At 45.7% G+C, this 14,354-nt stretch overlaps 1 protein-coding gene across 9 annotated transcripts in view; it reads left to right on the top strand.

Moving 5' to 3' along the window:
- The window catches only part of LOC118701490 (kinesin-like protein KIF2A), a 158,507-nt gene that overhangs the window by 13,669 nt on the left and 130,484 nt on the right, over positions 1 to 14,354 (top strand). For 6 of the 9 annotated variants that reach the window (XM_054517756.1, XM_054517755.1, XM_054517759.1 and 3 more), the window contains exon 1: positions 11,656 to 11,815. The exons of 2 other annotated variants lie outside the window; for them this stretch is intronic. In XM_054517756.1, coding sequence (XP_054373731.1) covers positions 11,671 to 11,815 — 145 coding nt within the window. In that variant the 5' untranslated portion in view covers positions 11,656 to 11,670. Of the gene's footprint in view, positions 1 to 8,499; positions 8,592 to 11,655; positions 11,816 to 14,354 lie in introns of those variants that run through there. One more of the 9 variants, XM_036406122.2, reaches the window with a different exon arrangement.

Here is a 14,354-nt window from a genome sequence, read left to right as displayed (position 1 = left end):
CCAGCTCTGCCATGAGTGGTCAAGAAATCCAAACACCCACAGGAGACCAATCATGGGTCTACCTGTTGCATTCCACAGCAGCAGATAACCATTGTTTACTTTGGTTGCTGAAACTGCAGCTTGTCACAAGGAAAAATACTAAGAAAGGATTTTTCATGAAAGATGTCTGCGACACAGGTGCGTCTCACCTGAAGAGTGCAGTGAGAGAAAGTGATTTAGAATGACAGGATTCTCTGAATTCTGTGGCACTGTAAGATGATTGATTGTATATAGAGATGTTTCCATTCGACTGTGTGGCGTTTCTCCAGGCATTCCCCTTTTTCGTTTGTCCAGAACAAGCTTTAAGGTACCATGAGCGCATTCAACAATGGCCTGGCCCATTGGAGAGTGCAGGATACCAAGTTTGTGTGACACTCTCCATAAATACAAAAACTGACATGTCTTCTGCCCCATAGGCGGGGCCATTATCAGTTTTCACAGAAGAAGGTATTTGCAAAACTGCAAAAGCCATCCTCCAATGGGCAATCACGTCGCGACTCTTTTCTCCAGTGTGAGCAGAGGCCCACATGGCAGAGGAGAAGGTGTCAATAGACACGTGCACATATTCAATTCGGCCAAATTCAGCGATGTGAGTAACATCTGTTTGCAAAGCTGCAAGACCTTTAAGCCTCTGGGGTTTAGCCCTGCTGGTAAAGATGCAGCAAGTCCATGACAGTCAGTGCAAGAACTGACAATGTCACGAGCCTCAGTTGGTGTCAAGTGAAATTGTTTCTGCAAAGTATGTGCACTTTGATGGAAAAAATCATGCTCCGCTTTGGCTTGTGCAATCTTGTCAGGCTGAGGCGCTACCCAGGCAGGGTTAGCCAACCTGTCAGCCCTGGCATTACCTTCTGTTATGAAACCTGGTAAATTGGTGTGACTCTGAATGTGCAGGATGTAATACGAACTAACTCAGGCCTGAATTGCACTCCACAAGGTTCTCAATAACTGAAACAAAACTGTGTTATTGACTTCCATCAGGAGTGAACAATCCAAATGCTTGGTTATGTCTGCAACATAGGCAGAATCAGTGAGCAAGTTCAGAGGCACCTGAGAAAATTTATGGAATGCCATGGCAATGGCCTTTAACTCAACCAGTTGGGCCGAGCCCGACTCATGGCCCTCCAACATTTGCCATCCAGATTCATCCTTCCAAGTAACAATGGCTTTCCCCGTTTTTGTGGAACTGTCAGGGAAGACAGTGGGTCCTTGCACTGGCACCTGGCTGCTTTTTGGCTGCAATGAAAGATTGGGTTTTTTTACCAACTGTAATAACTTATGACTGGGCATATGATAGGCAATCTGCCCTGAAAAGTTCTGCAGAGCACTTTGCAAAGGAGCACTGTTAGCAAAGCTCCATTCAAAGTCTACCCGTTCTACTGGAAGAATGATTGTTGCAGGATTGGCTGCCATCAATTGCAAACACTGTCGACAGCATTTGATTATCAAATGAGTGATCAGTTCAAATAATGTGGGTGCTGTCTTTTTTGGTTGATGGGGCAAAAAGACCTATTACAAAATGTGCAAAGGATAAGACCATTTGTCACTCCATTGGCCAATGATACCCATAGGATAAAATCTGGATTGGTAATGAAGACAGTGATATCAATGGAAAGGTCTACTCGATGAACCTGACAAGCAGAAACAGCCTTTTGGACCTTCCCCAGCGCTTGTCACACCTCAGGAGTCAATTTCCAAGGTGATCTCAGGTCAGGGTCCCCCTTTAGATTACCATACAGCAGGAACAGTTTTTCGGTTAGTCCCAAGTAAGGATGCAACCTACTGATGACACCCATCAATTTCTGGGCATCATTCAAGGTCTTAATAGAATCCTAGAATTGTACTGTAGTAAACCCCATAGATTTAGGAAAAGCACCATGGAGAATATGAACAATAGGAATGCTGAAACAGCAAAAGAAAATTCCTGTTTCCCTGTCCTCCGCCCTTAACCTATCTCTGTAACCCTATAAGGCAATGTCATGTTAACCCCTTACCATTGGTCAAGCTTGGATCCTTTCCAACCCTATAAAAGAAGCATACTGTACCCCATTAGGGGAGAAAGAAGAAGAGCAGAGACCCTTCACGGACCTCCCCAAATAAAGCCATCTCCGTGGAACAGCCTGCACCTTCTCCTTCTCCTCTCTCTCCGTCTGTTGCAGCCTCAAGCCCGGGACACCACTACCTAGCAAGCAAAGCTGAAATCCTAAGAGCTTGCAATCACTATAGAGCTGATAATCACAATGCTTGCTAGATGGTAGCCCCGCGGCGTTGGCATGAGCGAGCTAGCTTTGGGCACCCGGTTCCTACTCAGGGACTGAGCTCCTGAGCCCTATTGCTCTGCTTTATGATAAAGCCAAATCAGAGAGGCTTTATTATTGTACCTCCTGATGCTGAATAGTTCAGTCAAGAATTTTGACTCCCAGATATTTCCAAGGAGGGTGCTGTTGAACCTCCTCCGGAGCCACCTGCAGCCCATAAGAATGCAGAGCAGCAAACAGCTGAGGCCGTATCCTCAGCAACTCATCCTTAGTGGATGCTGCCACCAGGATGTCATCCATGTAATGATAACAACATGCGTGAGGAAACTGCTCACAGACTCCGGACAAGGCCTGAGCCACATACCACTGACAAATAGTCGGGCTATTGCGACAGCCCTGTGGCAAAGCCTTCCATTGATATCTCGGCACAGGTTCAGCATTCTTGATTGAAGGCACTGTGAAGGCAAACTGGTTTGTCATCAGGATGCAATGGGATTGTGAAAAACAATCCTTCAGATCAATGATCAAGATCTATCCTGTGGGGAGCATGGTGGGTGAGGGCATACCAGGCTGCAGTGCCCCCATGCTTTCCATCGCTGCGTTAATTTTTTGGAGGTCCTGTAAGAGCCTCCATTTCCTAGATTTTTTCTTTATCATAAAGAAAGGAGTATTACAGGGACTAGTAGAAGGCTCAATGTGTTCCTGTTGCAATTGTTCCTGAACTAATTCAGGAAGGGCGACCAGTTTTTCTTTTGTCATGGGCCACTGGTGTACCCAAATGGGTTTGTCCACCAGCCACCGTAAAGGCGGCATAGCATCTTTTCCGCCCTTTAGTGCAGTTGTGGGGGTACCAGTCGTCGGTTTCTCTGGGTCTGGATTGAAGATACTTGAGACAGTAATTCATGTTCGGACTCAAGTGTTTATTATTTCTTATCAGTAAAACAGTCTCACTTCTGTGAGTTCAGCAGCTTTTCATTAGAAGGCACAAAATGGCTAACAGTCTCTAGTTATAAGGTCTTTTAAGACTAAACTATCCAATTAAGAACTGACACCTAGATTATTTTCCCTTTTAACCCAATAACTGATCCCAAAGAGCCCGCAATGCGGACTTTTCTGCCCAATTACAAAATGCCACCCAAACCCATGAAGAAGAAGGAAGAAGAAGCATGAAGAAGAATCCCAGGATGGCACCCTGTGCCCTCCATCTTGCTTCCATTCACAACATACTAAAAATCCCAAAACCTAAATTTCTCACCAAGTGATACACCTACACAACTCTCTATAATCTATTTTACACTTTTGTGGATTCTAGTCTATCTTGACATCTAGGAAACTTTCCCCATGAATGAGGGTCAAAGTCAGTGCTCCCCTGGGGGTCAGGGCACCCCAGAGCAGACAGAGAAATATTCCCGGTGCTCTGGGTTTCCACATGTCCCCCTTCTCTTTGAACCAAAAACACTCCTTTGACAGCCTCATCCATCATCTGTTGGATACACTAAAGTAGACATGGCACAAATATTAAAAGGACTGTAACACCAATCAGTACGTACACACCTATCTTCAAAAATTCTCTCCATGCTGGTGCAAGATTAAATCAACTGAACACACCATCCAGCCATGACCCATTCTCTTCTCTGAGTTTGGCCACTCCATCTTCTTACTGTTGTATGCTTTCATGAATAGATTTTGAATGATCAGACTAATTCATGCAACACGTTCTTTCAAATTCCTTACATCCATGTCTATGCACTAACAAAAGATAATCAATTGCCGCTCTGTTTTGCAGAGTCGCATGTCTCACACCTTGAACATCAGCTAATAAATTGCTCAGTTCAAGAGAGGAAGCACAAGAGTGCTTACTCAACCAACATCCTATTTGATCCAATTGCTTCAAGGCCGCTCCTGCAGCTGCCTGTGGCAGAAGCAGAGGTGCTATAAATCTCAGGCCCTTTTTCCATGTATTAACATTGTCATCACAATTGGGATCGTATCAACTGACAGATCTTTTCCCTCTACGTCTTTGTTCCCTTATCATTGTCATGTTGGGTGTCAGTAAAGAAAGTCTCCCAATGCTGCATGGACCATCTTTGACACTGCATGGCATGGCGGGCCAAATTCTGTCCCCACAAATGAAAACGATTCTTTGTGGTAATTGCAATGGAACCTTGTTGGACAGTGTGATCATCCTTGCTGTGAAATTGCACCAAGATGTCACATTTCTATATATGATGTGATTTGGGGTTACATCTCTTATTTTGTCCTTATTTTGTTTCTACTCAGGAAGACTAAATACTATACAGAAATCCATCTTCACTGAGCCAAGAATTTCCAATTCTTGAGGTTCATAAAGAGCCTCAGGGAGAAATTTGGTTGAAATTCCCCTTCTTGCTTGAACCATGAACACTGCATTGGCAATTTTGTCAACCATCTGTCAGACACACATTCGACCACACCCCATATTTCACTTAAGCTATCATCTAACAAAAATTCTACAACATCACTGATTCCCACACCCATGAAGAAACCCAAAGTCCACAATCTTCTGTGGGCAAAGCACAAGGGTTGGAATCTCTGTGTAGTCCACATCTGTATGTCTACTTTGCTTGTGGAGTGGTCAGCATTTTCTTGCACTTGATAGAGTTTCACATTCTTCACTGAAATCCACCTGGACTTTGTACCTGTTAAAACACAAACAAATCCATGTACCCACAGGGACTGGAGGATTTTCTCAAAACCCCGGAGGTGAAGAATGGGTCCTGATGTGAAAATAAAACATTGATCAGTTCTGTTTTGCAAAATTGCATAGAGAAATATAAAATATCAACATAAGTTGATATTACTAACATTCTTTGGTTATGAAGAGGAGAAAAGATCAAGAGCAAAACAATGCATGTAGCAAAGAAGAAACTAACAGCAATTAGGAATCAAGCAGATAATATACATAATCAATAACACATATGAAATCATACAATTACCAAGCACTACAACACTGAACTGTCATCCCAGAGTCTGCAACAGTTGATAAACCTTAAAACAACAGAAAATTGGAGAAATCATGTCCGGATTCATGTTTCTCCAAACTCCTTCTGAAAACAGACTCAGCTGTCATATATGGTCAAATTGCCAAGCCAAAAGGGCTTGAATACTTTTTGATGCAGAAAACATCTGGGTTGATTGTCAATCACTCCATCCAAGTAGAGCTAGAGCTTGGCCAGAGCCCGAACTCTAATTGGTGGGTATCACTTAACACATTTTAAAACAAGACTCTTAAAAATAACAGTTACGAATAACAAACCCTAGGGTTAAAAACCAAACAAACCATCAAGTAATTGAATCCCTCTGAAGTTTCTTTCAGGATAGAGATTCTTCAAACACAGCCAATCTCTTCTTCAGAGATCTGAAAGTGGTCACAGGCAGGATTGTGAGCCTGGATCTGGACACAGAGAGTGGAGGAAGTGCAGCTGAATGAAAGACTGATTACCTAGTACAAAATTGAAACCCAAAAAAAGAAGTTAAATGTTACAACTGAACTCTCTGCTGGAGTATCTCTGTAAAAATAACTGAAGAAAACCACGAGACTGGCAATCTGGATAAAAAAAAAAAGCCAAACATATGAGTAGTTAAGAAACAAAAAGGCAGGATCCTGAAGAGACACGTGTCTTGTAGGTGATCACACAAAGAGATAGTAAAATACATGAAAGCCGGCTGCAAATACTACAATACCTTAATTCTTATCACAAAAATCTGAGAATTCACATTATATCATCAACTTTTCAACAGGAAGTGTTTGAAGAGGTTAAGACAACCTTTTTAAAGCATTCATATAACATTAACAACAATCACTATTTATCAGCATTACTTATAAAAACCCAAAATAACAAAGGTTACAAACTCAGTACTAACAACCCCTAGAGCTTTGAACCATTGGGGAATCAGCTGATGACCCCACAGATAGGATCTGATTGACGTTTCCCAAATGCTCTGTCTTCAGAGACATTTTGGGCAGTTAAATCATTACTAATACTCTTATCTTTACATATCTTTACATGGTGGTTTCCCTCCCTGGGAAATATTTTTCACAATAGAAGATTTCCATCTATATCATATTTGGAATAACATTGATTTGCATAGTGTTCCCTTTTTTCTGCATCTTGGGCAAAGGCCTGGAGCTTTCTCGCTTTTCACTGGTTCTGGACAGTTCTTTTTCATGTGCCCATATCTTCTGCATCTGAAGCATGGTCCTCCAGCAAATGCTGTTGCCATCACTTCTGTGGAACCAGCCTGTTGAAGAGCTGGATGCAGCGCCTTGAGCATTTTTGAGAATTCTTCGTGCTGCTCTTGAAGAATTTTTCCAACCTATTCCATCCAAACGCCTGCTTGAATGGCTGAAATGTGCTGAGGTGTGCCTACCTTGTTGCATGCCTCTGTCATTTCAGTCATGGTTGGTTGACCAGGCATGGCACTAATTATACGTTTGCACTCTGCATTGGCATTTGCAAAAGCGAGACTTCGAAGCAAGTGTGGCTTTGACGCTTCATCACTCACTTGTCGGTCCACTGCTTGCATGAGACAATCGATGAATGCAATGAAAGGCTCGGAGAGACCTTGCTTTACTTCTGTGTAAATACCTTCTGGAGTTCCAATTAATTGAATTTGCAAAATTGCCCTTTGTGCTGTCTCTTTGATGTCTGCAGTCATGTCTCGAGGCAACTGCTGACTGATCTTCAGGTCTGTCATGGGATTCATCTCCTGCTAATTGAGCCAATGTGAGACCTGCGTGTGGCTCTCCTGCATATCTGTTTCTCAGTTGAATGAGAGTCCTTCACCATCTCGCATCCCACAGCAGGAGTTGTGAATCTGTAAAAATTGTCAAGGCAATGTACCTACAATCGAAAGGCACCAAGTCGTAATTGCTGGAAATGCCTCTCAAAAGCTGCTTGAAATATGGTGAGCCAAGGCCATTGGTTTTCACAGCTTCTGATAAATCTTTGATGACCTGATGATCCAGGGGTTTGCATCTAGTGTTTTCATTTTGTCTTTATCTCACTGGCAATGCAATGCTATTTGTGTCTGATATATCAAAGTCTCTTTCTTTCAGTGCTGTCCTTCTGACGTTTGCCCAATTTGTTGATGTGGCATCTTGCAGAATATTTTTTGGGAATTAAAACCAAATCCATACCTGTATCCGGTGGATTTGTGGTTTGCCTGGATGCACCTTCTTCTGGCCTGAAGGGTGCATGCATCCCAGGCATCCCTCCCCCTTTTGTTTGAGGCATAGAGAGGAACACCTGTGGTTGTGCACACAGAGGAAATGAGGGTGCAATGGCTGAACCCGCCATTGGTGACACTGCAAATGGCATCAATGTAGACATATAGGGAGTATTTACAGAGGATACAGAAAGGGTGTTGCCATCTTGTTCTGGAAAGGAGGTTTGAGGAAAATGTGCACTATGTTGTGGTAGTAATTCCAGAGCACATTCTCTGAGTTGGAGGAAGGGCTATCGTAAAAAGTCTTTTGAAAATGGGAAAACGTGGGTGAATCGTGGAGCTGGACTGTTGCCCTGGAAACCAGGCTCTTGGGGCAGGCAGGTGAGTTGCTGAAGTTTTGCCTGTTGTGGGCCAAAAGCAGGGTAGGATCTGTGATGGCATAGGAATGTCTTGTCCGGCTGTGATGGTTATAGTGTTGTTGCCGTTGATATCTTGGGGTGGTGGAAGTTGTGCTCCTGAATCACCTGTGGGTTGAGCTCTGCTCTCCTGATCAGTCTTTGGAAAATGTGCTATGGCTGATGTGTTTTGTCCTGACCCTTCCCATTCACTTGGGAATATATTAATTGTATTCTGTTCATCTGAAAAGGGAACTGGAAAAGCTGCTGTGAAATGTGGTTGAAGTGGCTGCAGTGGTGCTGTTGCTGCACGGATCGGCCGTGAGCCGCTTTTCGCAGTGGCTGAGGCTGCTGCGGTTTAGGATGGTTTGAAAGCCTCCGCTTGGCCTGGATGGGGTGGGGTGGGGCGGGACGTGCTTCTTCAGGAGACAATGGCTGCCCAAACTTGGCGATGCTTGACCACATCGGCTGTCGGCGAGGCAGGGCCGTCGCTGCAGTGGAGGAAGGAGGGCGGCTGTGGCTCCGGTGGGAGGGGCAGCGGGTTGACTTGAGGGTGCGCAGGAAGCATGCACTGCCCCTGGCTGGGACTGAGCCTGAGCGGAGCGACGAGAGGGGTGGATGGTGATGTCAGACCCACTTGCCATTGGTCTGGCCCTTTGTGACGTGGTCCGGGCCTCAGGGGCGAGAGGAGGTAGGACCTGGATGACGTCGGCCAGGCCCAGGATCACTCTAACCGAGCGACGGGGCGGGGCGGGCCCTTTTGACCTCTTTTTCAGAGGTTGGGCGGGGGCAGAGGCTGTGGGTGGCCTGCCGGAAAAAGGAGGCGTTGCCACCAAAGCCTCGGGTGCCTGTGGCACCTCCCAGAATGGGGAATGGAGCGGGGAAACCGGTGTAGAACAGGGTGGCTCCTCAAGCCTTCCCTCTTCCACCTTAGGGACATGCACAGGTGTAAGGAATTCAAAAAAGGATATATTATCTTCCTCCTCTTCACTGAGGAATAACTTAAATTGGGAACTGGTCCCCTCTCAGGGTCTGCTTGAGCCGCAGTCTCCCGATCGTCCGAGTTCCCCCCTCCGAGTCCCCCTCCTCCCCGGGGGATTCTTCAGGAATCCCAAAGGGAGTGGCCTGTTCTGGGACCGGGATGGGGGGTGTACAAGGGGGTCACGAGTTGCAGGGGAAAGGTTCTGCAAACCCAGATGGGGGGGGGAAAGTAAACCCCTGCCCTTCTGCCCCTGGAGAAAAGCCCTCTATAGTTGAGGGGGTTTACAAAGGTGAGTGTGCAGCAGAATATGGGTATTTCACGTCATATGTTGCTTCATAAAGAATTCTGCAAGCAAACAACTGCACTCCTGCTTTAGGGTACTGCAAGGTAGCGCAGTGAAATAACTTCATGTTAGCATCTGTCCATAAACAGGGTTTAAATAGATTTTTTTTTCTTTTCTGTAAGAGATGGGTAGGTTTTCTTTGCTCACAGCAGCAGGGATTCAAATTCCTTTATGGGAACTTTAACTGGATATTGTTGATCCACTTGAGATTTGCACTTTGCCTGCCATATTTTATTGGCATGGCCATTAATTGTGTTGATGCCATGGGGAACTCTCCTTCCTTTAATGCTTTTCTATATCTGTCCAATTGGCAGAATTGGATGTGTCTCTTGAAGGAACTTTTGTGTTATTATTTGAGGTGGCTTCTGGAATGTAAGTAAAGGGGACTGATACTTTGTATTTTGTGGGTTTGTGTCCTGCAAAGATGCTCCTTCTTCAGGCTTTGAAGCTGTATTCATTTCTTCTCCTTCTGTATAAGGAATTGGTGGTTGCATTCGTTGTTGTATATAATTAGAATTGAAGGATGCAATACAAGAAGCGGCCAGAGATGGCGGTGCAGCAGGAGGTTCATCATCTTGTTGGTCGCAAAATGGCGTCGGCGGAAATACGTAGAATTGTTTACGGAAGCGCCGAGGATGCCGCCATTTTGCTGTACGGAAATTGTATGCAAGGCGCCGCCATTTTGTTGTACGGAAGATGGGTGGAGGACGCCGCCATTGTTGAAAGCGACAGATCCTGCGTACAGTCTCTGAGCTGAAAGAGAAGGTCTGTGAGGAATTCCCGCGGTACTGCGGCATGATATGTGACGGACGGTGTGAAGGGAGAAGTCATCGGTGCTGCCGAGATGTATAAGGGCATCCAAGAACTCGGGAACACCGCGGGTATTGCCCTGCGGTCTGTGTTTGCAATCCCCGGTCCGGAACCCGGACCGTGTTCCCGTTCGCTCGTTCCGAGCAGTTTCTATTTTCCCGCAACCTCCGTCTGCCCCCGGCTCATCCCCGCCGGGCTCTGCGAACTTGCTGAAAGCAAAGCCGTGCTTGTTACGTTTAAAAGTTGCCACGGAGCCGCTGAGCCCGCCTCGCTGGTGCTAAATGCAGTTCCACCCGCACCGGGCTGTGTTACTTCCTTATTTTCCGCTGTTTGTGGTGGCTGCGCACTTTGCGTAGCCTGATCTGTCTGTGCAGTTCCTGGCTGCGCAGATTGCGTATCTTGCGAGCTTTTCGCGGTTGTAAACTGTTTCACGCCGGGAAGAGATCCGCCCGCTCTCTGGCTGGTCTCCAGTAAATCAATGGGTCCCCTGTCTGTGGTGAGCGCTTCCGCTGGGTTAAAATGCCCCCTGTCCCCTGGGTGAGCTGTGGTGAGCGATTTCTCAGGTTCTGCCAATGCTGCTGGGGTGTGTGGGTGTGTGTGTACTCCTCCCGCCGCTTTTGACTGCGCGAGTTGTAGGGAAGGGGCTGCCCCGTGCAGGCTCGGAGGCAGGAGGGGGTTGGACAAGGCTAACGTCTCTTGGGTGCGGGGCCGCCCCTGCTGACCGAGGGGGGTGGAGAGACCCTTCTGACATCGGTTTTGGGGCATGGACGGGGGCAGGAGCTATGGGTGGACTATCAGGTAACGGGCGTTGCAACCCAAGCTCCGGAGGCTGGCTCAGCCGATTGGAACTGCCCCCAAGGTGTGGAGAGGGGTGGGGCGACTTCCCGAGCCCCCCCCCCCACTCCTTTCTCCGAGACACGCGCAGATAGAAAGAATCCGAAAAATGCCATGTCTGCTTCGGCCGCCTCCCACACCAACAGTTTCAACTTCGGAAATTCCCCTGGGTCCCTTTCGGGCTTTGCCTTGGCTGCATCACCCGAACCGCGCACCTCCCCTGGACCAGTGGGTGAGTCCATGCCAGCATTTGCAGGGATAAGACCTCCCTCTTGTAATTCAGGGGGGATAAGGGGGGCAGTCTCTCTCCCTGTGGGGGCCGCAGGTCCCTGGTCTCCTGCCTGCGAGGAAACACCCTGCAGCTGCTGAGGTGTTTGCAAAGCAACCTCTGCAAAGGGTTTTTTGCATTTTGCCGCATGTAAAACTTCATGCACAAGTCTACCAACCGAAAGCAGTCTCACAGCACCCCTACTCCCATGCACAGCTGCACAGCAAAGCTTAGCATCCCCATCTTCCCACAGATTTGGGTCAAAAAAGTTATTAACAGATATTTAGGCACATCTCCCTCACACAGGATAGCAAAAGTTCCAGTTCCTGTCTTGAGACTCGAATTGGGTGCTATTTCATCAATATTTCTAGGTTATTTACGACATCAGAGTCAGTTTTTGAGAGGTTACCACCCATCCTGAGTCCTTGTCAGCTTACACGACCCCAACGGGCCTGTTGTTCTCGGGTCTGGTCCATCCTGTGACCTTGGAATCTGCTCCTTCCACAGGGTTATATGAATGTCCAAATGCCGAGATGTTCATCTGCGGAGGAGTTTTCCTAGGTCCTGGTTTTCATCAAGGGTTCCTGGCACAGTTTCTTCTTACTGAGCTGCTACTTTTACATGGAGGCACCAGTTGTGGGGGTACCAGTCATCAGTTTCTCTGGGTCTGGATTGAAGGTACTTGAGACAGTAATTCATGTTCGAACTCTTATCAGTAAAACAGTCTCACTACTGTGAGTTCAGCAGCTTTTCATTAGAAGGCACAAAATGGCTAACAATCTCTGGTTATAAGGTCTTTTAAGACTAAACTATTCAATTAAGAACTGACACCTAGATTATTTTCCCTTTTAACCCAATAACTGATCCCAAAGAGCCCGCAATGCGGACTTTTCTGCCCAATTACAAAATGCCACCCAAACCCATGAAGAAGAAGGAAGAAGAAGCATGAAGAAGAATCCCAGGATGGCACCCTGTGCCCTCCATCTTGCTTCCATTCACAACATACTAAAAATCCCAAAACCTAAATTTCTCACCAAGTGATACACCTACACAACTCTCTATAATCTATTTTACACTTTTGTGGATTCTAGTCTATCTTGACATCTAGGAAACTTTCTTCATGAATGAGGGTCAAAGTCAGTGCTCCCCTGGGGGTCATGACACCCCAGAGCAGACAGAAGAATATTACCGGTGCTCTGGGTTTCCACACGCAGTGGTCCCAATTAAAAATTCATCCCAATTCCTACCCCCCAGGCTGCCAATACATCCTGCCCCCAGAGATTTATCGGATCTGGAGTGACATAGGGCCGAACTGCAGCTGTCTGCCCATCCATGTTTCTGATCAGCACAGACGGTTGGCTTACAAAGGTCTGCACTGCACCCCCCAATCCTTGGATGGCTGACCCTATGGAAGCCAAAGGCTGTCGCTGTCGAGGTGGTCACGACACAAAGCAGAGACCACAAGCAGTCTCAGTTGGCAACTCTTTATTATTGAACATGGCTGACTTTTATACACTTTCCAATTGTTTATGCTTCTTCTACCCTAACTATTGGCCACAATAAGTCAACATAATACTATTGGTGAAAAGTTATAGTGACTTCAACTAACTTTCTAAAAATACTTCGTCCAGATGCAAGGTTCTCTTATCTTTCTTCTCTCAGTCTCCTTGGTTACAGCCTTGGAGAGAGCTCCTTATCAGCTTCTTCTTACTTCTCAGCTTCTTCTTACTTCTCAGCTTCTTCTCGCTCCTTTAGCTAACAGGCCCGCTGTTAGCCCCTTCCTCAATTCCCCCTTTTTGTTTTTGAACTGTAAATACAGCTGCTATGGATTTTTGCAGGGCCCTTTGCAAAAATCCAAGCAGAGAGGGGACACACAAGACAACAATCACAACCATCAACAAAATTCCCATTTTTAATACAATCATTCCTGTCCTTCATCCATCTTTAAGTACTGATATATGGTCTTAGCCATGTCATCCGCAGGTTCTGCTTCAGCTGTGGAACCATCCATCCTGTCCTTTCCCGCGCACTCTAGGTAAGGTTTAACACAGCGAGCAGGAACCCATCGAGGATCATTATCTGTCAAAACACAAGCATTACCCCTCCCCCAGGTTATTAGTTCCACTGGAACAGACCACATACCAGTAATTAAATCCTTGACCCATACCTTGACATTTCTACGGAAATCTGGTTGCTTAGAATTCAAAAAAGAAAAATGGTAAAAGATTGGAGATAACTGTGAATCAGGTAGGGGACGCAAAAAGTTTAACACATAAATAGCTTTATCTAATCTCACTTGAGGTGACTCCTGTTGCATTCCCCCTTTTTGTTTTTGAACCTGACGTTTAAGAAGTCCGTGAGCTCTTTCAATAATTGCTTGGCCCGTGCGGACATGTGGAATGCCTGTTGAACACTCAATGCCCCAAGCACGGAGGAATGCTTGCATTTTCTGCGAAGCATATGCTGGGCCGTTATCTGTTTTTACGTGACACAGAACACCTAGGATAGAAAAAGCATGATAAAAATGATGAATAGCATAACAAGCTTTTTCTCCTGTGAATGCTGAAGCAACCATTGCATGAGAAAATTATCAACTGTAACATGAGCATACTTAAAGCGACCAAATTCTGGCATTTTAGTAACATCAGTTTGCCATTCCTCTAACGCAGAAAGACCCCTAGGGTTGATAACATAATACTGAGTGACATGAGTCATGTGACAGTCAGGACAAGAAGAAAAAATTGATTTTGCTTCACCAGGAGACAATTTGAATTGCTGCTGTAAAGCTTGAGCACTCTGATGAAAGACTTGATGAGATAAAATTGCCTGCTGCAACACATTAGGTACAGTTTTGATTGCAGCAGCAGCAGCTACTAAAGAATCTACATAGGCATTGCCTTCAACAAAAAATCCTGGTAATGATGTATGGCTGCGAAGGTGCATGATGAAGTAAGGATGTTTTAGAGCACCAATAACTGCCCATAACTTCACTAACATGATAAACAATGGCTTCTCTTGAATATTATACAACACTGCTTGATCTAAATGCTTAACCAAATTGGCAACATAAATGGAATCAGTAACTATATTTACAGAACCAGGAAATAAAGTAAAAGCCAAAAGAACAGCAGAAAGTTCAACCAGTTGAGGAGATCCCTGCTCAATCATTGTCTCATATTCCCAGTGATCATCCTTTCTCTAAGCAACAGCTGCTTTT

The sequence above is a fragment of the Molothrus ater genome, chromosome W, assembly GCF_012460135.2.
Source record: "Molothrus ater isolate BHLD 08-10-18 breed brown headed cowbird chromosome W, BPBGC_Mater_1.1, whole genome shotgun sequence".
Taxonomy (NCBI): Eukaryota; Metazoa; Chordata; class Aves; order Passeriformes; family Icteridae; genus Molothrus; species Molothrus ater.
The sequence above is the reverse complement of the archived record's forward strand: the minus strand, read 5'-3'. Positions and strand labels throughout refer to the sequence as shown.